Consider the following 21631-nt stretch of genomic DNA (forward strand, 5'->3'; position numbering starts at 1 on the left):
AGAGAGCGGCCTTGCTGCAGCACTGCGGATCCAGAGCCTGACACTGCCTGCAAGGGCCCCAGCCATGGGAAACACCCAAATGAAGTCTGGAGGGGACTGCCTCTTATAAGGTATGTTTGTCCAGCAACCAACTCCTCTTAGGTTACAGCCTGTGTGTAGGTGGGAGTTGGGGAGGGCCCTGACTTGCTTGCCATGTCCCACTTAAGTGTTAAGCATCACAACAGAGACGTGCCAACGGGTGTCACCTGTGAACAGCGGGGCAGTAAGGGGTCTCTGTGGGTAGACATACCCATAGCAGCTGCTCTCATGAGCCTGGCTCCTGAGTGACTTGTCAGCTTCTTCTTATGTTCTGAGACAGCGTCTTCTCTGTAGTCCCTGCTGACCTCCCGGGCTGGCCATGCAGCATAGGCTGGCCTTGAATTCAGAGCAATACCGCCTCAGCCCTCTTGAACCACCATGCCCAGCTCTCTTCCACTATTAGAAACCCCTGGTGAGCCGGAGACAGCAGGGCACTCTGTCCTGGAGGTGGGCCCTGGGAGAGTCACAGCAGCTGGCCTACTTCACAAGATCCAGGCTCCAGCCTCGGAAGGGTGAGATCTGGAGCCAGAGACCGAGAGAAGGAACTGGCAGTGATGTCTCCAGCAAGGGCATGTGGTGCATACTCACCAGGGAAAAAGCATCCTGAGACTAGAAGCTGAGGACCCCAGCAGCCCTGCTCACACCGACACTGGTGTAGTAAAACCCAGGACCAAGGCTCCTGTGGGTGCTGGGAAACACTTTATTTAAACTCTTTTGAAAAGACAGCAACTTATGCCATGAACAGAACAAGATCTGACAAATGTTTTCTGGCCTGACCTGCCACCAAGCAGGTCTCTCTGGTCCTCAAGGGCTCCACCACTGGTGAGGGAAGTCCCCATCTGTGGTTGGCTCTGGCAGGTGACAGGGGACAGAACGGCTCCATTCTACCTGGGCTGTCCTATGTCTGCTGAGAGCAGCCACAACAATTGGCTGGGATGCTAGGATTTCTTCTGGGTCATCATCAAAAAAACAAAACAACCAAAAAACCACACAGCAGACTTGGGCCACCTCCTCAGAAAGCACATGGCTTGGGGATTCCACCTGTCACACTAATGAAGTCCTGGCTACACCCATACTCCTCCCTCTAAACTGATCCCACAAGTGTTTATTTTTGATTTTTTTTAAAAAATATAACTTTGTAAATGCTCCATAAAAATACTGCTCTGCCTAGTCAAACACAGGTATTGCGATAGAAGAGTAACTGCTTTGTCTTTGCTCTAGAAAATGTGAAAAGATTATCACACAGGATAAGATAGAAAAACGCAGGGTTCCTAAATATCACAAAAGCCAGTACCAAATGCTCACGGTGGAAGCGAAGCTAGGGACCGGGTGGGCTGGCAGCTTAGGGCACCTTATCCTTTTCCACACACAGACATCAAGGCTGGGAAAGGCAGACAACGGCTCTAACCCAGCAGCCAGCACCTGCCCCTTGAAGCACCGAGGACCCAGTACTGCTGCTGGCCAGGACCCAGTGGCCCTGCTTGATGACAAGGGGCCAGCTAGCCAGGATCCCAGCCCTGGGGGTTCTGAGACCAGCTCTCCTTGTGGAAAATTCCACTTGGCCCGGTGAGGTGCGCTCCTGTGCAGGTGCCAGGGCAGAAGGGCAACGGCCCTATCCCTTGAGGCTGGAGTGTGTCTTCTGCCCCAGACAAGGCAGGTGGCTAGGCTGTGCCTCAGTTCTCAGAGAGGGACAGAGCCAGGGCGGCCTGGAAGGCAGCTTCTTCGTCGATGCTGTAGTCCTGGGAACAAGCAGAGATGCATGTGGGAGGAGCAGGTGGCTCCAAAAGACAGACTTCCCAGGCCAGTCCACCCAAGCACCCACTGTCACCTGTGTCCCACACCTCCTCACTGCATGCCTCTCCATTTCTTATGGGGGTTCCCAAAGGTAGCCTTGGATCATGTGTGCAGGCCAGCGCTCTGCAGGTTTCTGACCATGAGGCGTGGGTGCATGAATAGCTTTCCCCTTCAGATGGTGAGAATCTTTCTTTCTACAGCTTAGGTGTTCGGTGAGTACGTACAGACATGTGGGCCAAGTGTGGGCATGACAGAGGACTTTCTCATTCGTCATATGTGTACCAGGGATTGAGCTCAAGTTGTCAAGCTTAGACAAGAACTGGGTTTTCTGAGATGGTTTAGTCAGGACCACAAGATCTCCAGCCTTGGGGACTAGGAAGAAGGCCAGCCAAACCTACTTGGCTAGAGGCTGCAGGAGGTGATGAGATGGGGGTGGGGGTTTCTGACCTAGTTAGGAGTAGGCAGGTGCTCCTGAGAAAATCCTTCCAGCTTCCCTTCAGTCACCTTGAAGGAGACACCTTACCAGGGACTCAGTCTGTGCAGCTGCTATAGAACTAAGGTGACGCCACAGGAGGCCTGGGGCGGCACCGAGGGAGCCAGCAGCTAGCCTCATGCAGGCCCGAGTGGCCCCTGAACCTTGGCTTGGCTGTGGCTCAGCAGGAGACACCTACCACAAAGGTGTCGTAGGAGAACTTGTGCCGGTGCAGCAGGTGCTGCAGGAAGTTGGCGCTTTTGTAGCTGGGGTCCCCCCAGGGCATTGCTGAGCAGATGGGGCATACCTAGAAAAGAAGTTGGGGGTAGTAGGGAGCGGCCCTCTCCTGCCTGCTTGCCGGCCCCACTCATAGGACGGCATGCAGAGCACCCTCCCATTACCCAGACTCGGCTTCCCTCAGGCAGAAGCCCTATTTATGCTGCCAATGCTCACCACACGGTTGGGGTCGCTACGGTGACTTTCCACGCAGTGCTTCACCAGCTCCTGCTGATCCAGATTGCGGGCTCCACAGTAGGGACAAGCGAAGGTAGACCGGTTGGGGATATTGCTAGGGTGGGAGGACACTGAGTGTGCCTGGGGCTAAGAAGCCACCCTGGCTTCTTTCAAAACTTACCCTCCCCTCTGTAGACAGGCAGGTGCTGACCCCTCCCCTGCAGCCCAAGGGAGAACAATCTGTCTATGTCGAGTAAGGAAACTCCTGTCCTCTCCTTTGCCCCACACCACAGCGGAGGGGAGGTGACTCTGTGCCCCTTGGCCTAGGCAGAACCCTTGCTCTGGGTGCCCATCTTGGGTCCCCACCCTGGGTTTGCCTACCTGGGGATGGGCTGGGATGTGGGCACCACAGGGACGAACTTGGGGCAGTTAGCCATCTGCTCCTGGACCTTCAGGCAGGAGGAGATGTGGGCTCTCATCTTTGCCAGTGTCACCTGTGAGATAGGAGAAGCAGAGCTGCACAGGTTATGACCTCAGGCAGCAGAGCCAGCATGACCAGAAGGCCTAAGACCCGCCCCTTCTGCTCTTAGAGCATGCAGAGCTTCTGAGGAGCAGCCTACAGCTGGGGCTTCTGGAAGGGACCCTGGCGAGGAAGAGATAACACATGAAGGTACATGGCTTTCTTCAGAGCCACACAGACAGACACAGCAGTATCTGTAGCCCTTAGGGTAGCTAGCTGTGTAGAACAGTTGTAAGCCACTAGCCCCTTAGGACAGGACTAGTAGGCCCCATGCTGAGTCCCTAGAAAGGCCTGCTATCCCCATGAGTGGACAGGATTAGTGCTTATTAGGAAAAAAGGACCTTACCACCGAGCTAGTCCTATTAAGTCAACACAACCATGCCAGAGAGAGCTGGCCAAGGGCGCAGCCTGGCCTGAAGGCATGAATCCCTTGCCTTAGAGCCTCACCCCAGCATGGGCTCATGAGTAACCCTGAAGAGAGAAAAGAAGCCATCGCTTCATGTCCCCTGAGGGGTGGACACAGGTCCTGACCCTTACACATCAAGGCCAGGGTAGACACTCCACAAGACCGAGGAAAGAGCTCATGTCAGTACACTGCCCTTGGCGGTGGGTACAGCACATGTCCTCAGCAGCCAGAGTTTGAGCCTAAGACTAGTAGGGTCCAAGAAGGCCCTCCTGAAGTCACCTGTGACAGCTGGGTTTCCATGTAGGGAATTTCTCCGGAGACAGATCATACACGTGAGGTGTTCAGGTGAGGTGTGCAGACCCTTCACATTTTCACTGACAGGATTCTGTCCTCAAATCTCCCTGGGGAAGTCTAACTCGGGCACCCAAGCACCAAGGGGGCCACAGCAGCTGACTCAGCCCAAGGTCACTCCAGTTCATCTGCCTGGTGACCTTCGGGACATTGGGACAGGTTAACACGGTCGCAGTTTATTAACTAGACACAGGGATGTCTGAGACAAAGCTGCAGTGTGCTCACGGCTGCTTATTTCCTAGGGACAAAGGAAGAAGGTGGGATGGAGCGGGTTCCGGGGACTGTGAGCCCATCACAGGGAGCAGGACCTTGTGAGAAGACACAGTGAATAGTGCCCAGGCCACTCTGCTCAGGACAGACACGAAGGCACCAGGTGCAAGGGGCTAAAGGCAAGGGGCAAAAGGCCCTGTCGTTGTCTGGGTGCACCTTCCACCTCAAAGCCCCAAGAATTATCTCAGCTTCCGCCAGATTTGCCACAGCCTGAGTGCACAGTCTGCATCTGCCACAGTGCCGTCGGTCGAGCCTGAGTCAGGCAGCTTTGACATCATTGCTCCCTTAGAGCTCTGGGCTCTGAGGTAAGTGGCTTCACACTGGAGCAGATGTGGTTCAGGAGGAAAGGGGTGTGAACCCATGCACCCAGTTCCTCTACAGGACAGTGGAACCTGTTGTCGGAAGTTGCCCCACCCAGAGCCCCACCCACCCCAGCCTGAGGAAACCTGAGCAGGGCCGGTACCTTCTTGTTGCAACCCCGACAGGGTGCTTTGTAAGATGAGAGCTGCTTCTCTACATGGGTGGCTTTGTCCACTTTCTTGGGGTCGAAGGGCAGACGGCAGAGCGGGCACAGAGGGGACGGCACCTGCAGACATGGCTGGAGGCACTCCCCGCAGAACCTGCAGGTGACATGGACCTGAGGCTACTCCTCCATCCAGTATAAACAGCGGTCCCCGGTTGCTACTGATACTTCTGCAGACATTCTTGTGTTCATATCCCACCCCCACCCACCCCCAGCTGGACACAGCTAGGAGGTGAGCTGTCCCCCCAGCAGTACCTTTGCCCTGCCACCTGCACCCCTAGAAAGAGCAGGATGTGGGCTCTTTCCTGAAAGTCTCCTGATCGTGTGGTGATTGACAAGAACCTTAGTGGTTAAGGTATCAGTCCAGGGGGCCAGGGAGTAAATCACTGACAACCGTAGAGAAGAAAATGCCAGGCCTGGAGTCCTGGTTTACCAGATGGTCAGAGCTGCTGGCCAGGGCCAGGGTTCTAAAGGACAGAGAGGGTCTGTGCAATCCCTTGCTGGCATGCTCCCAGATGCTAGCAGAATGAGTTGTCTTTGCCTACCCACAGCCTGACGGGTGTTTGTGGTGTCCCCATTCAGCTGCACACCAGTGGGGAACAGATAGGAAAGGAGTGTAATTGTGCACGCTGATGGCTGTTCTTGGCTACACCTGGAATTAACTAAAACCAAATGGCTGGGCACACCTGTGAGGGATTTTTCCTAATGAAATTATTTGAAGTTGGAAGATCCACTTCTAATCCAGATCTCTGAGGCGGGAAGATGCACCTTTAATCTGGCCACCCCTTCTGCAGGCAGCCAATGTAAAGGACAGAGGAGGAAGCTTGCTCTCACTGCCTGCTTGCCCTCGCTCTCACTGGCCAGTCCATTCCTTCACTTGCTCGAGAGCCGACTGTTTTGGGATTCTGGAGTATAGTGAAGGCTAGCTGAGACATCTGTCGCTACAGACTGAACAAGTATTGGATTCTCGGACCATCCATTGTGGACAGCCACTGTTAGACCAGCTGGACTGTGGCTTGTAAGCCATTCTAGTAAATCAACCCCATCTATACATTCATTCTATTAACTTCTGCTTCTCTAGATAACACTGCTAACACAGATGTTGGTGTCAGAACTGTCTCTAAAGCAAGAGGAGGAGAATAAGGACAGATTGATATTGAGACATGGATTCTCTGTGTAGCCTTGACTGTCCTGGAATTCACAGAGCTACTTGCCTCTGCCTTCTGAGTGCTAGGTTTAAAGGTGTGCGCCACTAAAGATTCATTTATTACATATAAGTACACTGCAGCTGTCTTCAGTCACCAGAAGAGGGCATTGGATCCCATCACAGATGGCTGTGAGCCACCATGTAGTTGCTGGGAATTGAACTTAGGACCTCTGGAAGAGCAGGCTGTGCTCTTAACCATTGAGCCATCTCTCAGGATGGATTTTTAAGTATCTGAAATAGACCTTTCAATTTGCCAGCACCTACAGTTATTAGAGCCGCTCCTGGGAGCTCATATAGAGCACTGAAAGCCCATAGTGTGAACTATTTTATAAACTGAAGAATGGATTGGATTATTCTTGTTCACCAACTGTGAGAGGCAATGGATTTGGTGACTCTGGATATAAAAACCAAAGAGAATGATGCTGCTGGCTGGCTGCTCCTCGCATCCCCAGATAAAAAGCGAAAGAATGAGCTGTGCGGTTAGCTGACCTCTAGCACCCAGAACATGGTAAAGGAAACAATGGAGAAGGACAAAGCTGACCAGCTCCAAAAGGGAACAGAGTGTAAAGGTTCCAGGTCGCCATGGAGAGAACCTTCTTCCAGCAGCCAGAGCACATGTTGAAGAAAACTGAACCTCATAAAGTTGGCTAAATTACAACAAACACAGTCTATGTGGGCATAGGCTGGTGATGAATGGAATCCTGGAACTTGGGATGAAGATGGGGAGGGGGAGGTATTGAAGCGGAGAACGTTAAAGCCTCGGATCCTCAAAGGTCTCACTCTCCTGAGGAAGGCTCTCCACCCTCTGCAGATGGACTCCCACCCCTGACGGCCTGAAATGTTGCTTCTTCCACCTCTGATTGAAGAGACTAATTGCTCACTGCTTGCTAAGCCAGCAGTGACTTAAGTAAATGCCAGGCGAGACAGCATTCATGTTCCTCAGTGCCCACCAACAGGTACCTCTAGACCCATAACCAGACTTAAGGCTAGCAGGCTCCTTCCTAGACAGGAGGTAAAAAGTGTAGTCCCTGAGGACATGAGCCACACTGCTATAGAGCTTACTGAGTTTGCTAATTCATTAAGCAGAAGTCTGGGGAATGTATGGGAATGGATTTTAAGGGTGTGGGACAATGGTGGAAGGAACATAAAACTGGATCAGGCTGAGTTCATTGATATGGGCCCCGTGGTGAAGATTCTAGGTCTAATGTGGAAACTCGGTTTTAAGAGGTGACCTCTGCACTGGTTATGCTCTCCTCTGCTCATTAACAGCCCCTGGTAGGAGGAGGGGAAGTGATTCAGCCTCCAGAAAGATGGCAACCTCCAAGACTGAAGGAAGTGGCTATGAGAAGACAGTGTGCAGTTTTACTTCTCCTGAACCTTTTCTGCAGCCTGCGGGGTCAGGGTGAGGAACCACATTGGTCAGAAGAGAAGTCACAATGTCCCTGAATTTGCAGGTGACTCAGCCAGTGTCCTTTCTGGCATTTTGAGATCTCAAGAAAATGTCCTCTTTGCAGCAGTGAGGAAGATGGCTCACTAGGCAGTGTCAAAGGTTCCTGTTCTTGACGGAACCACTTTCCTGGCAAGTCCTGTTTAACCGAGCCGAGAAGCAAGATCAGCCTGAGCCCTGACACTGAGCAGGTGCGCAGGAAGGCCGCGGCAGCGCTTTTCTGCAGTCAGGGTGGCTCTGTCTCCTACCTCACCCTCGCAGAGCAGGGGAGATGGCACCAGTAGCCACAGACCCAGCCTTGGAATCCCAGTACCATTTATACGAAATGTGCAGCATGGGCCAATCCAGAGAGACACAGCTGGTGAGCAGATGCCAGCACTGGGAAGAGTGGCTTCTTTTGGGGGTGGGGAATGTTCTAAATGGCGCTGAAGAGTGTGTGACTGAGCCGGAGAGAAACCAATGGATTCTACAGTTTCTGAAAACTTTGAGACATGAGGCTGGAGACGGCTCAGTGACTCACTGGCTAAGAACGCTAACTGCTCTTGCAGAGGCTGTTGGGTTGATCCCCAGCACCCACATGATAGCTATCACCTGTCTGTAGCCACAGTCCCAAGGTGATCCAACACCATCTCTGGCCTTCAGGGGCAGTGCATACACGATGCAGACATGCAGGCAAAATACCCATAAACAAAACACAAAAACTCTAAAAACACTAATCACTCTGTGGCCTATGCTGGGCCTTGAATTCATTACTGTCTGCCCTCAGTCTTTGAATACTAGGAGTGCTACCAACTTACAGGTAGGAGCCACCGGTGTCCACACTCTGCATGGACAAACTATGCAGCACTGAATTCTACCTCAAGGAAACCCACAGGGAGAAAAAAGCCACAGTGGCAAAGAGGAAGTGTTCCAGAAGAGCAGGCCTTCAAAGATGCTGGCGCTGACAGAGAGGAAGGTGCTTTCTCCTCTAAGAATGCAGGGAGGTCTCAAGGACATTGCTTGTTACACCCTGACTCTCCCCAAGAGGAAGTAGAACGAAACACTGGGCACAGCTCTTGGCCTGGTTTCCAGACCACACTTCTCCCACAGAGCATTCTTGCCTGCATCTACAGAGGCTGGTGACAGGCAGTGAAGCAACCAAGGGCATGAGTGTGGGAGAGAGCCACCAATTGTATTGCCCCTTCCTGTGTTCTTGGATAGGCAAACATTCAGACACCCTCAAGGTAGCCAGTCCCCTCAAAGTTGCCTTGTGAAGTCTCAAGATTGCACTCATCCTCTGCCCAGTTCCTCTGTGGCCTTGGAATAGTTCCTTGAGCACGCCTCTACAGTGGCCCCACTGGCAGGCCTCTTGCCTGTATCTGCAGGCTCAGAGCCTCCCCACTTCCTCTCCTGTCCAGGTCCAGGGCAGCAATTCTGCAGGGTTCTACTCACAAGAAAATCTCAAGAAGGAAACAGCTTCTGGTCAGGTGGCTCAAAGACAGGAGGAATCGGTGAAATTTTAAAAGGTGACGTAAAAGCTTAACACTCACACTTATAGGCTGCACCAAAAGACACTGCAAATTAAAGGTAGGATTGAACAGCTGGGGAAATGGAACCAGCAAAGAAAGCAGGACCACCTTCCCATGGGGAAGTTGTCTGGACAAAAGCCTGCAGAGGGATTGATGGGAACGGGTTCACAGGAAAGGTGCAATCCTGTGTTCTACCTTGCCAGGACAATAGACACTGACAGGTGAATACTAGAGAACCAAAGAATGCAGTGGCCCATGTGCACAGAGTGAAGGGTCTTGTTAAAAAAACGACACCTCACAGAACACACCATAAAACGCCCACCCGTGCATGCATACAAAAAAAAAAGGGTCCTGATCTACGGCTTCCTGCTAGAATGTCACAGTAGCATTAGAGTGAGCAGGAGCTGGCTGTGTTCTTACAAAACAACCTAGTAGAACCCTCCAGAGGGATCGAGTGAGTCTTCTGTTCAGTCTGACACCGGGGGCAGGGAAAAGTGAAGGCAGCTCTGGATGAAGACAAGGTCTCTGCCACCTCCCTGTATGACTAGCAGGCACACGCCCACCAAAACAGTTCCAGTTCCCTCTGCGTTAGAGCCTCCAAAATCAGCTGCCTCTTGTTTGCAAAATGCCTCCCACCAATCTGGGTGCACTTTGTCCAGCCCCAAGCAGCGGAGAGCCCCATCACCTCAGCAGCCTGGCCCTCTGCTGAGAAGTCCTCCTGTCCTTTCTCCATCTGCTAATCTCAAGAGCTGTACTGTGGGGAGGTCATGAAGCAGACATTTTATCTTGGCTCCCTCCCAACTAGGCTGGGGCTGTGAAGGCCCTGAGCACTGCTCGCTCCCGTTTAGAGTCACATCCTCAAGTTTCTGCTCCCGAAACACAGGAGGAGGAGGAGCCAGATTGGGGGAGGTCTTGGCTCAGCTGGGCACCTAAAGAAGCGCTTGTTTGGTTCCTTTAGGCCCTGCTGCCTGGAAGCTTCACGTTCAGAATAGGCCAAATCCATCAAAACAAAACAACAGGCTCCAAACGAGTCCCTCCCCTAACTTTAGGGAACTCATTTCCTCAACAGTCAAAACGAGCAGACATGGGGTGCATAGAGTGGGTTGCAAAAGCCACAAGTCGTTTATTTATAACGGCCCGCCCGATCTCTGCAAGCCCGGACCCCCGCGCTCGGCGCAGCGGCCGCGTCCACGGCCCTCGAAACAGCCGGCGGCCGTTGGCAACGCGCGGGGCCGGGGCGGGTGCAGGGCGCGCGTGCGGTCGGTGGGTAGGGGCAGGGACTGCTTCCCCCACGTCCCCGTTTGGCCGCCAGTCACGACCCCGGCCCGGACCCCCCTCCCGCGGGCTCCCGGCGCGCGCGCGCTCACGTGTGGCCGCAGCTGCCGATGGCCACTGGCCGATGGTACACCTCCAGGCAGATAGGACAGCTGAACTGAGCCTCCAGGCCGCTGTCACCGCCCGCGGGCCCAGCCGGTGGCTGCCGTTGCTGCGCGGAGGCCACCAAGCTGCGGAACATCGCCATGCCGGGGCAGGCCGCCGCCGCCGCCGCCGCCGCCGCCCCCTATCCAGGCCGGCAGACTGGCGTCACTGCCGCGACGGCGCCGCGCTGGCGTCACCGCTCAGCCCCGTATTGCGTCACTACAGCGCCCGCTTTTCGTGACGTCATCTCGACGCGCCGGCTCTCCACTACTGCAGTCTGTCCCAGCCCCTCCATGTGTCAGGCCGGTGAGGATTACGCGGGACCGGCGCAGCGGGAGCCTCCGCCCGTGCCGCGGCCGAGGTAAGAGCTTTTCACCACCAGGTCCGGGACAGTTCCCTTCGGCCCTCGCAGCCACCGACCAGAGTTCCAGGGAGCTAGAACTAAACCTAGCCCCTGGCGAGTAAGCCTGGCGCTTCCCCGGTCAGGTCAGGCCTGACTCCCCCAAGCCCTCAGTGGTGTGAGAATCCGCCATGTATGTTCTTATTCTCTCAAAGCCGGGAGCAGAAATGTGTGAAGTGCGCAGAAGGCCTACCGGTGGTGGTGATACGAGCGGGAGATGCCTTCTGCAGGTGAGATCTTGGCACACACAGCCCCCACCCCACTCTCCTTTCCCGGCTCACCTTTTCCTTGTAACTTCATACTTTGTTACTTTGCATGTGCTTGTCCCATTGACCCTCACCGTAAGTAGTTTTGGGGACCATTGGTAACGACCCTTGTCATCTAAACTCGGCTCACACCTGTCCACTGAACACTACAGATTCCATGACAGGAGAATTACCTCCGATTTGAGGCCGGCTTGGGCTACAGAGAGACCCTGTCAAACAGAATCCCACAATCCCTTGGGCAGGTACAGCCAGCCTCCCTTTGCTTCTGTTACAGGGATTGTTTCAAGGCATTCTATGTCCACAAGTTCAGAGCCATGCTTGGGAAGAACCGAGTCATCTTTCCCGGCGAGAAGGTACATGCAGGGCCTGGGCACTTGGCTGTCAGCCCTGCTGTCTCCCTTTAAGTTCCTCTCTTCAGCTAGCCTCTGGACTTTGAGGGTATTCTTGGTGTCTGGGGGTGTCCACGAAATGGACCAGACATGCTCATGTTGAAGGTACATGTCCTTGCTGATGCTCTCTCCTCACCCCCAGGTGCTCTTGTCGTGGTCTGGGGGTCCTTCGTCTAGCTCCATGGTCTGGCAAGTCCTTGAGGTACATCTGCACCGTCTTGTGGGCCTAGGCTTCTGGATTGAATTAGCAGGGGCCTCCTTCCTCAGCCTGTACTCCCAAGTTCTTGGTTGACACTAGACAGCATCCCCAACCCCAGCTGGGACACCTTTAGGATGTCCCATGTGTATTCAGCAGGCATGCGACGCAGAAGCCCAATGCAAGGTCCCAGGCTACATCATTCTTTAGTTTTATTTGTTAGAACATGGTTTCAAAGTCTGGCCAGTCATGACTGAACGGAGAGACGTGTTTGCCAAAAACAAAGGGAGAAGCAGCCTAGGTAGAAGGGAGTGAGGCAGATGGGACGGGGACTCGAGTTGATAATATCTGAACCTGCAGAGGGTATACAGGGTTTCCTTGAGGGACCCCGCACAGAAGAGGGACCTACATGCTCTCTCTCTGTGGGGTACCAGTTAGAGGGGCCAGTGGAGAGGCTGCCTTAGTAGGGTGGGTGGCAGTGGCAGTGCTGCTCCAGTATGTATGACCTGTGTGGTACTTGTATGGCTTTTGTCACACCTGCTGATCCCCTAGACCTACACATGGAGGTGAGAGATCACTGTGAAGCCATTTTTCAGTGTCTGACGCCATTACTCTTGGGAGACTCTGCCCCTGCTCTCCACATATTGTAACCTCTGTTCTTATGTTCCAAAACACTTTCCGAGTGTTCTGGGGTACCCAGCAGATGGTAAAGCACCCTCATGGCTCAGCCATATCTCAAGCTGCTTGGGTGTCAGAGACAGGCTGGGGGTTGGGGGAGTTGTGAAGTTTCTGATCCAGATAGAACATGCAGGAAGGAAGACTAGGCCCTACCCACACACCCCTGTGAGGAGAGAAGACCTAGGCAGTTTGGTCCACTGCCTGGAGAGTCTGAGGTCCAGAGAAGTGCTTTTGGCCAGAGCTAAATCCTGACACTTCCCTTCTAGGGCCTGAGTCAGGATTCTGCAAAACGGCTTCGCTTTGTGCCAGGAGTTATCTATGTTGATGGTATGTGTGGTCCTCAGTCCCCAGCAGTGGGTGTACTCCACAGACTTTCCAGGGGACAGACTGGGGACAGAGGTGCCTTCCCAATTGTATTGAAGGGCCCAGGGTTGAAGAAGGTGATCTTAGATCTCATCTTTGGGGCAAGAAGACTAGGAGTTTCTTTAGCTGTGAGGGGAGCCTGTGTGAAAACACTCCAAAGAAAAGGCTAATCTTGTTCTTACAGGGTGGGCCCGGGTGGGACTTTTATGTGTGGCACTGACCCCTCAGCCTGTCCCATCAGGGTTTCCTCCCTGAAACCTCCATGCTTCCCACCTGACAGAGGGGGCAGCCTGTGGCCAGAGCTTAGAGGACAGAGTGAAGACATTGGCTGAGGTGAAGCGGATCTTAGGGAACACTGGTTTCCCATTTCATGTGGTTGCCTTGGAAGAGGTAGGCGGGTCTGCCCCTGATAAATGGTCCTGTGGTGGCCTTGGAGAGAATACCCATGAGGCTCCAGGGACCGTGGACTCAGTGTCCCTTCTGTCGTTGGGAAGGTGTTCAGCCTGCCGCCATCAGTGCTGCGCCGTGCTTCCCAGGAGCCAGCAGGGACAGAGGAGGCCTACAAGGCAGCTGTGGACAGCTTCCTGCAGCAGCAACATGTGCTAGGGACGGAGGCCTGCGCCAGCCCGGCTCAGGGACAGGGTCAGCTGCGTCCATCCCACAGCCAGGAACCCTCAGGCACGGTTGGGCACCCCAAAGATGCTCAGACTGAGGCCTTGTCTAGGTTGTTCAAGTCCATAAAGACACTCACAGCCAAAGAGGAGCTTCTGCAGACCCTAAGGTGAGTGCACGCACTGCCGCTAGCCCTGCCCGGCTCATGGGAGGGCCTCCAGCTCCTGTAATTCACCCCATGCCAGGACCCATCTGACTGTGCACGTGGCCCGAAGCCATGGCTACCGCAAGGTGATGACAGGGGAGAGCTGCACCCGTTTGGCCATCAAGCTTATGACCAACCTGGCCCTGGGGAGAGGCGCCTTCCTCGCTTGGGACACGGTATGCAGGGTCTAAAGGCTAGGCCAGTCTAAAGGTCAGAGTCCCCTGACTCTTTGGCCTCCTCCATCTGAAGGCACCTTTGGGTTATCCTGGGGTTTCCCAAATGGAGAGGCATGCGACCCAGGCACAGATGGTGGTGGCAGTAGGAGGCCCCACTGCTAGGATCTGATCCAGCACATGGTGTCTGCTCCCAGGGCTTCTCAGATGAGCGGCATGGGGATGTGGTATTGGTGAGGCCCATGCGGGACCACACGCTGAAGGAAGTGGCCTTCTACAACCGCCTGTTTGGTGTCCCCTCTGTCTTCACACCAGCCATTGATACCAAGGTGGGCCTTCGGAGAACTACATGGGCTGGTGGGACAGCCTCTCCCACAGCCTCAGAAACCCCCAGTGCATCTTCAGGGCCTCCAATCCCCACCAGGCAGCTTCATCCCTTCCTCCCCAAGGGATGGCCCTGAGGACCTAGCTGGTTCTCTGTGACCTTAGTACCCACCACTCAGCCTCTGAGAAGGTCAACAGCAGTGTCCATATTCCCAGGGCTCCTTCAAGCATGACCTGCATCCTGGAAGAGCAGGCTGGCTAAAGAAGTGGCTTGGAGGGAGGAGGGTCTGTCCCTGAGGTGAAAGGTGGCAAGGTGACACTGTGTGAGTCCTGTGCTGGCCATGTGAAGCCTATGGTACTTGTTTTAGGTCCCCTGGGTCCTTCTGAAATCCCCATCTGATTGTTCCTAGGCTCCAGAAAAGGCTAGTATCCACCGGCTGATGGAGGCCTTTATCTTGAAGCTGCAGACTCTCTTTCCCTCTACGGTCAGCACCGTGTACAGGTGTGTGTGTACTCTGAGGGGTGATGTGTAGCCCTGTGTACAGGTGTGTGTGTACTCTGAGGGGTGATGTGTAGCCCTGTGTACAGGTGTGTGTGTACTCTGAGGGGTGATGTGTAGCCCTGTGTACAGGTGTGTGTGCACCCTCGGGGGTGATGTGTACCCTGTGTACAGGTGTGTGTGCACCCTGGGGGGGGTGATGTGTACCCTGTGTACAGGTGTGTGTGCACCCTGGGGGGGGTGATGTGTACCCTGTGTACAGGTGTGTGTGCACCCTGGGGGGTGATGTGTAGCCCTGTGTACAGGTGTGTGTGCACCCTCGGGGGTGATGTGTAGCCCTGTGTACAGGTGTGTGTGCACCCTCGGGGGTGATGTGTACCCTGTGTACAGGTGTGTGTGCACCCTGGGGGGGTGATGTGTACCCTGTGTACAGGTGTGTGTGCACCCTGGGGGGTGATGTGTAGCCCTGTGTACAGGTGTGTATACCCTGGGGGTATTTTAGCTGCTGCTGCTTATTGTTCCCCCTCCCTGTTTGCCTACATACCTGCCCACAGGACAAGTGAGAAGTTGGTCAAAGCTCCCCGGGAGGGCTGTGCCACTGGCCCCTCAGGCCCCAACTGCCTCCTCTGCATGTGTGCCTTAGACGTTGACAATGCTGGTGCGTGCAGGGCCTTCTTGGATTTTGTGTGGGGTGGTTAACTGGCTGCCCCAGGGTCCCCTCAGCCCCTCTCTGTTGCAGACAGTGCCACGGCCTTTGGGGCTCAGTCCTCCTCACATCTCTCCCAGATGCTGACTGCTGAGGCTGGGACGCCTACCCGGCCCTGCTGTGGTGCAGGGGAGGGTCAGACCCAGAGCTGCCACAGGGCAGTCGGCAGGAGGTGAGGCCCTGCCTGTGTCCCGCCCCGTGGGCTGTGGGGAGGGAGCAGGAAGACTGATTGCATTTGAGACCAGGTACACAGTCCAGTTCTGCTTCCACAGGGAGGATGCATGGGCCTGCATCATAGAGCAGTTATGTTACAGCTGCCGGGTGAACATGAAGGACCTGGTGAGTGACTGTCCATCTGTCCTTGGGACCTATGCCCATGGTCCCATGGTTTCTCACACTCCATCTCTTGTAGCCCTCCCTGGACCCATTGCCACCCTACGTCCTGACTGAGGCTCAACTCCGCAGCCAGAGGTAATGCCTGCTCTTTGGGGAGACCTCTGGGGATACCAGTAGGACTGGTTCTCACTGCACTCTCCCATAGGGGCTCCGTCTCTGAGGAAATCCAGGAATATCTGATTGAGGAGGAGGAAGAGGAAGACAGAGCTGAGCCATGTGAAGCCATGAAGCAAGAAGCTGAGGACAAAGGGATTGGGCTATGACCGTCCATTTGTATAAATAAAAATGTTTTACTTAGAAAACCCTACAGTACTTGTGGGAAGGGATAGCCAGGCCCCCGGACCCAGTGTGTCTAGCCCTGGGCTACACTGGGCCTCCAGCCCAACTGGCAGGGACGCAACAGGTAGGGACAGAGCGTCCCTTTGACAGCAGCATCATCAGGGTTGACGTAGGCCAGGACGTGTCACAGCTCGCGGCCTCAGGCAGACACTCTGCCAGCCCTGGTGGCCGTGCTGCCCTGGGGCAGCTCCTTCATTCCCGGTGCCCAGGGGCTGGGCTCCTACTCCTTCTCACGCGTCCACTTGATCATGGTCTCTGGTGATCGGTACAGGAATATGAGCTTGGCATAGAGTTCCTCCTCCAGCTCCAGCTCTCGGGTCTCCCGTACCAAGAAGATGTCCTGGCACAGCTTGAGGATGCGGTCCACGCACGGCAGCTCCTCGAACATGATGGAGTGTGAGATATCACTGAAGAAGCCCCGCACAAACTTGCCAACGACCAGCACGATAGAGACGTAGAGCCCCACAATCCTGTCAGGAGAGGCGTGTGAGCCAAGCCCACTCAGCTGCCCTGGGGCTACAGGAGATCCCTCTGCGGTACTCACCCGTAGCCGGCCAGGAAGCCCAGGCTAGGCGGGCTGACCTTGTCACTGAAGATGACCATGGGCAGCAGGTTGCACTCGGCCTGGCAGTCCTGCAGCTCAATCACCCACCACTCGAGGAAGTCGGAGGCCTTTGTGCCTGCTTGCTCCCCAGAGGTTCCTGTGCCCACTTGCTCTCTCCGCAGCTGGATACGCACACCAAGGTAGTCCTCTTCCTCGTCTGAGTCGAGTGGGGCATTAGAATCGGGCTATAGCCCATCCCCGGCCTGGGCTGTGTCCCCAGCACCCCGCTCCCACACCCACCTGGCTGCAGTTGCTTCACAGGATTGGCTTCAGGCCCATTGGGTGCACGAATGTACTTGGGGAAGAGGTGGGGAATGACCCTGTGGGAGGAGTCAGCAAGTCAGGGACATCTTAGCCCTCCTGCCCACATGCCCCTCAGTGGCCTCCACTCACACTGACTGGTCAGGTCTGCCCTCGAGCAGTTGGGCCAGCTGCCTTCGTGCCGTACTGTTGGGGGCCAGCTCCAAGGTGTGCTTCTCGTTGGTATACTCCACAGAGCCGCCCTTGGCCAGGTCCCTGGGGAGCAGGCAGTGTTAGGCGGCATGGGGCATCCCCCAGCCCCCCATAAGGACAGGACCCACCTTTGGAAATTCCAGGTGAAGCGCAGTGTGATGTCGGCTGTGCCGTTGTACAGCTCGTGCTTCATCTGGGCCCGGCTGGGCGGGCTGATGCGCCACAGGGCCCCCGAGCTGCCCTCAATCTGTGCAGTGACGATGTCCTCAGGACTGTACTGGCTAATGAACTGCATGGCTAGCTGTGTGGGACACGCTCAGTTAGGAGCAGCAGGCCTCCTTTCCCCTGCCAGCCCACCTCACACCAAGTGGGTCCAGTGCAGGTCACTCACTGGGTAGGGGTCAAACTGCTGGGACAGCTCCTCATAGTCCTCGGGAGTGAATGGCACTATGGATGGCTGCTGGGCGCTCATGGTGAACAGTGGCTGGGGATGAAAGCACAGTCAGCACGAGCCCCACAGGCTGAGAGGACTGGGCAGGCTGCTGGCCCGCTACTCACCTCGTAGCCACCTAACTTGAGGGTAACAGTGACATCAATGGGCTGGTTGACGACACCAACCACAGAGCGGATCAGTGACATGAAGAGCAGAGGGAACCAGATGATGGCAATGAGGAAGAGGATGATGAGACCTCCCATGCCATACTTGACGATTTTCTTCTTCTTCTGTCCCTTGGGCTGGGGGTATTTCTGGAAGGGAGACACTGGTTACCTTCCCATCCCTGCTTAGCCACAGGCTCTAAGGCTCAACCTGGTGTCACCGAATAGGACTAACACCCCGAAATGACCGTCAGTGGGGTCAGCTGGGGCGCTAGCTACTCGCCACACTCACAAAGAGAGGGAGCCTATTCTTTACACAGCAGCACATGGGGGCGTTGGAGCAGAGAGCTTGGTGTGACAACCATAGACATGGCCAGGACACTTGGGGAGACCAGAAGTGAGCAAGAAAAGGAAGACACTTTAAAGATGTCATTTTAGAAGTGATCGTGTGTCTGCTCTGCTAGAAGACCAGAGTTCAGTTTCCAGAACTCAAGTTGGTGGATTACAGTTGCCTGTACCTCCAGCTCCGAGGCATCTGATGCCCTCTTCTGTGGGCACCTGCGTGTGTTGACATATACACACACACACCACACACGCACACACACGCACATACACACAAGCCCACACGCAAACACACACGTGCACGAACAAACACACACATACACATACAAACACACACACATAAGCACACACGCAAATGCGTGCACGCACGCACAAACACATACATACACATACACGCACATACAAGCACACACATACATGTGCACACAAGCACACACACACGAGCACACACACATACAAGCACACACATACACACAAACACACCCGCAAACACATATACCCGCAAACAGATACACACACATACACACAAGCACACATACACACAAGCACACACAAACACATACAAACACACACACATGCACACACACACACACAGAGACAAATCTTTCAGACGGAACCGATGGCCTGAGTACGTGCAGGGTGTGATCTGAGCATTGTTTCTCAGGCACAGGAACCATCAGACATTGAAACCTCTGCCTGCTGGTGACAGGCCTGCAGCCACCTCACACAACAGTTTGAAATGATTGGATGGTGAGCTCACACGTGCCGTGTGTAGGGAGACACAGTGAGAATGGCAGCAATCCGTCCACAGAAGAGTGGCAGACATGCCGGGTTCTGCACTGCACAGGATACGTGGCTCTAAAGAGGTGTATTGACCTGCCACAAGGAAGAACCTTGGGAGCACTGCTAGGTGGAGGGGCGCTGCTGAGGTGAGGAAGCCTGGTACGAAATGGTTCTCCAGGGGTGGAGAGGGAAAATGGAGAGTCATAAAGAGGACATTAGGTGACAGCCTAAAGCTGACTGCAGTGCTGAGCACATATACTCTGTATATTCTAACCATGAAACAGTCTGGTAACAAACAGCCCAAACCCAATGGCCCAGTCCACTGTCCCTTACTGCCCAACAGAACCACTGCAGCTGTCCCCAGGAGGGCTAGAAAGCTCCCTTCTCTGAGCTGCTGCACATGTAGACCGTGAATTCCCAAGCAGTGCCCATCCGCCCTCTGCCCTGGCACCTTCTCTGTCTCTCGGCTGCACTTGATGATAAAGATGTTGGCATAGATGTCTTCCACACACATCCAGTTGGACAGGGACAGCGTGGTGTCAGTCCATACCCAGTCCATGACGGCCCGCAGCTCCACCAGGAATGGCACTAGACGGAACCTGCCAAGGCCAGGATTCCATCAGCAGGGACAGCCTGCAATGGCTTCTGACTGTTCTTCACGATCCCTAGGTAGACCACACTCACCCCTGGAAAAGGAAGAGGTTTAGATGATTGTACTTCTTGGTGAGGAAGTTGCCCAAGATACGGGTGGGGTAGCCACAGCGGATCTGGTAGGCGGACAGGGCAAAGTAAATGCACTTCACGAAGTACCACAGCTGGGCCACCGCGTTCTGTCTGAACATCCTGAATGGGACACGACAGGGCGTCAGGGAAGGCAAACATGGCAATTCCGGAGGCCAACCCAGAGAATACGGTACCTCAGGACAGGCTGAGGTCCCAGCGTGCAGTGCCCCACATCACCCACCTCTCGGTGACAGCCGGTAAGATGAAAAACATCCAGAGGTGAATGGCCACCACCAGGACCACCTGAAAGGCCAGCTTGCCCAGTACAGTCTTACGCAGGTAGAGGGCGCGGTCTATGACCATGGTGCCGAACTGGACCAGCAGCATGAACAGGAAGGCCTGTGGCACCTGGTCATCTGACAGTGAGGATGCAATGTCCGTGGCCGCGGAGTGCTTCTGTAGTAGAGGGCACAGGTTGGGGAGATTTGAGCCGCAGGACACCTCGGGGTTCTTTTTTTTTTTTTTTTTAAATTATTTACTTTATTTATAGATGGTTGTGAGCTACCATGTGGTTGCTGGGAATCGAACTCAGGACCTTTGGAAGAGCAGTCAGTGCTCTTAACCACTGAGCCATCTCTCTAGCCCCCACACCTCGGGGTTCTAAGCCCATGCACTCCAAAGACCCGGAGTGCCGGCCGTCCACTCTGGGGTCCCAAGTCAACTCACCCCAAAAGCCCAAAAACCGAAGATGATGACGACAATGTCGACAATGTCAGCCAGGAACATGAGGGCATAGACGTCGGTGGCCGCTCGGTACTTGGTGTGCAGAATGTCATGGAAGAAACGCCGCAGGGGTTGGTAAAAGCTCTGGGCCCTGGGGACGGACAGCCTCAGAAGGTATAGAGCCAGGGACTGCCTTCTTGCCCCAACGCCCCTATCACTCCTAGCCAGGCCACTCACAGTGACAGACAGAAGCTCTGCAGCCGGCGTCCAGCTGCCTTCATTTTCTCCCGAATCTTCAACCCTTCTCGAGGGCGACGCAGCCTCTTTCTCCCTGCAGCTTCTCTTCCTTCCTCTCCCTCCTCGTGCTCAGCCTCTGTGGGTACGTATATCCAGGGAAGTGCCATTGAGCCTATCAGGGACTGGGTGTCCGATCCAACAGGCTGACTTCACCCCATTCCGTGGACAGCACAGAAAACTCCCCACAGTCACCAGTGAGGGGCAACTACCTCAGTGACCTCTCTTGGGGTGGCCTTGAGACTTCAGCCCATAGATACCCATCCTGCGTGTAGGAACAACTCCAAGGACGGATACAGGGAAAGCACTGAGCGGTTGTGTGCTTCCCAATGGGTTGTCCATGTGCTGGGTTGGCCATCTCCAACTGAGGGGGTCATCTGTGTCCCCTCCCCTCCCAGGAACTTGGCAGGGATCTAGCCTGGGCTCTCACCCACGACTGCTGCTCCTTTGGGTCCTTGAGTCTCCTTCCTCCTCCTGAAGCGTATGCTGATGTGTCTCCTGTGCTGGGGCTTAAGGTCCTCTGGGGGATCTTGGATCTCATCCTTGGACCTAACACTTCCTTTCCCTTGGATGTGGTCCTTGGGGGTACCAGTCAACACGGGCTCCTCAGGATGCCCAGTGCCCGTCTCAGGCTGCGATTCCAGCTTAGCCTCTGACTCTTCCTCAGCTTCTTGGTCCTTTTCGCTACTCCTGCAATGGTCCTTGGGGACACCATCCTCCTCATGGTCCCAGAGGCCATAGCACTACGGAGAACACAGGTTGGTGAGGAGCCTGACCCAGGTCATGCTTAGACCAGACTGGGTGATCAGGCTCAATGCCTGGAGTTGCAGCGCTGCCACCCCTGCACTGGCGGGCCTGCTCACCAGTAACTGCGAGCGGTGGAAGAAGAGGGCCATGAGTTGCACCAGGTCGTACTTGATATAGCTGTCCGTTTTCTCGAGGCCCAGGATGCGCGGAGGGAAGTAGGGCTTGTTCTCGTAGCGTCGAAGCACTATGTAGCTGTTCCAGGGGAAGAAGCCAAACTGGAACAAGTATTTGGTGACCACCATGACCTGCAGGACAGGGCACTCAGCATGGATCATGTGGCCCAGCCCCTACCCTACAAGCTGCTAACCCAC

General features: G+C 54.9%; 3 protein-coding genes across 6 annotated transcripts in view; 1 reads left to right on the forward strand and 2 right to left on the reverse strand.

Annotated features, from left to right (window-relative positions):
- Positions 1 to 761: 761 nt before the first annotated feature.
- Rnf166 (ring finger protein 166) lies at positions 762 to 10602 on the reverse strand. Its single transcript, NM_001002279.1, has 6 exons — positions 10397 to 10602; positions 4808 to 4964; positions 3179 to 3291; positions 2798 to 2912; positions 2544 to 2651; positions 762 to 1817 (listed from the first exon to the last, which is right to left on the reverse strand). Exons 1-6 carry the CDS (start codon positions 10549 to 10551, stop codon positions 1752 to 1754), a joined length of 714 nt encoding a protein of 237 aa, NP_001002279.1. The 5' UTR covers positions 10552 to 10602; the 3' UTR covers positions 762 to 1751.
- A 118-nt stretch (positions 10603 to 10720) lies between these two features.
- Ctu2 (cytosolic thiouridylase subunit 2) lies at positions 10721 to 15957 on the forward strand. 2 transcript variants are annotated; one of them, XR_015643336.1, is made up of 15 exons: positions 10721 to 10809; positions 11004 to 11078; positions 11389 to 11467; positions 11646 to 11705; positions 12644 to 12704; positions 13021 to 13130; positions 13235 to 13521; positions 13598 to 13733; positions 13928 to 14059; positions 14465 to 14556; positions 15108 to 15211; positions 15340 to 15431; positions 15532 to 15598; positions 15672 to 15730; positions 15801 to 15957. XR_015643336.1 is itself a non-coding variant. In NM_001037094.1 (15 exons), exons 1-15 carry the CDS (start codon positions 10742 to 10744, stop codon positions 15916 to 15918), a joined length of 1587 nt encoding a protein of 528 aa, NP_001032171.1. In that variant the 5' UTR covers positions 10730 to 10741; the 3' UTR covers positions 15919 to 15957. The 2 variants fall into 2 exon arrangements, 1 of the variants encoding a protein (NP_001032171.1); NM_001037094.1 differs by having other exon boundaries at positions 10730 to 10809; positions 15293 to 15431.
- The window catches only part of Piezo1 (piezo-type mechanosensitive ion channel component 1), a 62192-nt gene continuing 56486 nt past the window's right edge, over positions 15926 to 21631 (reverse strand). For all 3 annotated transcript variants that reach the window (NM_001434584.1, NM_001434583.1, XM_087594912.1), the window contains 14 exons: positions 21377 to 21565; positions 20944 to 21256; positions 20457 to 20592; positions 20223 to 20370; positions 19738 to 19952; positions 19458 to 19616; positions 19225 to 19372; positions 17610 to 17798; positions 17443 to 17535; positions 17180 to 17352; positions 16992 to 17114; positions 16839 to 16918; positions 16539 to 16755; positions 15926 to 16464 (listed from right to left, as the gene is read on the reverse strand). In NM_001434584.1, coding sequence (NP_001421513.1) covers positions 16215 to 16464; positions 16539 to 16755; positions 16839 to 16918; positions 16992 to 17114; positions 17180 to 17352; positions 17443 to 17535; positions 17610 to 17798; positions 19225 to 19372; positions 19458 to 19616; positions 19738 to 19952; positions 20223 to 20370; positions 20457 to 20592; positions 20944 to 21256; positions 21377 to 21565 — 2433 coding nt within the window. In that variant the 3' untranslated portion in view covers positions 15926 to 16214. The remainder of the gene's footprint in view (positions 16465 to 16538; positions 16756 to 16838; positions 16919 to 16991; positions 17115 to 17179; positions 17353 to 17442; positions 17536 to 17609; positions 17799 to 19224; positions 19373 to 19457; positions 19617 to 19737; positions 19953 to 20222; positions 20371 to 20456; positions 20593 to 20943; positions 21257 to 21376; positions 21566 to 21631) is intronic.

The sequence above is a fragment of the Rattus norvegicus genome, chromosome 19 (assembly GCF_021556685.1).
Source record: "Rattus norvegicus strain SHRSP/BbbUtx chromosome 19, alternate assembly SHRSP_T2T, whole genome shotgun sequence".
Classification (NCBI taxonomy): domain Eukaryota; kingdom Metazoa; phylum Chordata; class Mammalia; order Rodentia; family Muridae; genus Rattus; species Rattus norvegicus.

Bases quoted from the DNA above. Each gene is read 5' to 3' on its own strand.
- Rnf166 (NM_001002279.1), bottom strand. From the start codon at position 10,551: ATGGCGATGTTCCGCAGCTTGGTGGCCTCCGCGCAGCAACGGCAGCCA. The intron at 4,965-10,396 runs GTGAGCGCGCGC...TGTCACCTGCAG, and splicing joins ATCGGCAGCTGCGGCCACAC to GTTCTGCGGGGAGTGCCTCC. The intron at 2,652-2,797 runs GTGAGCATTGGC...CTTCTTTTCTAG, and splicing joins GTAGCGACCCCAACCGTGTG to GTATGCCCCATCTGCTCAGC.
- Ctu2 (NM_001037094.1), top strand. From the start codon at position 10,742: ATGTGTCAGGCCGGTGAGGATTACGCGGGACCGGCGCAGCGGGAGCCT. The intron at 11,706-12,643 runs GTACATCTGCAC...CTTCCCTTCTAG, and splicing joins TGGTCTGGCAAGTCCTTGAG to GGCCTGAGTCAGGATTCTGC. The intron at 13,522-13,597 runs GTGAGTGCACGC...ACCCCATGCCAG, and splicing joins GAGCTTCTGCAGACCCTAAG to GACCCATCTGACTGTGCACG.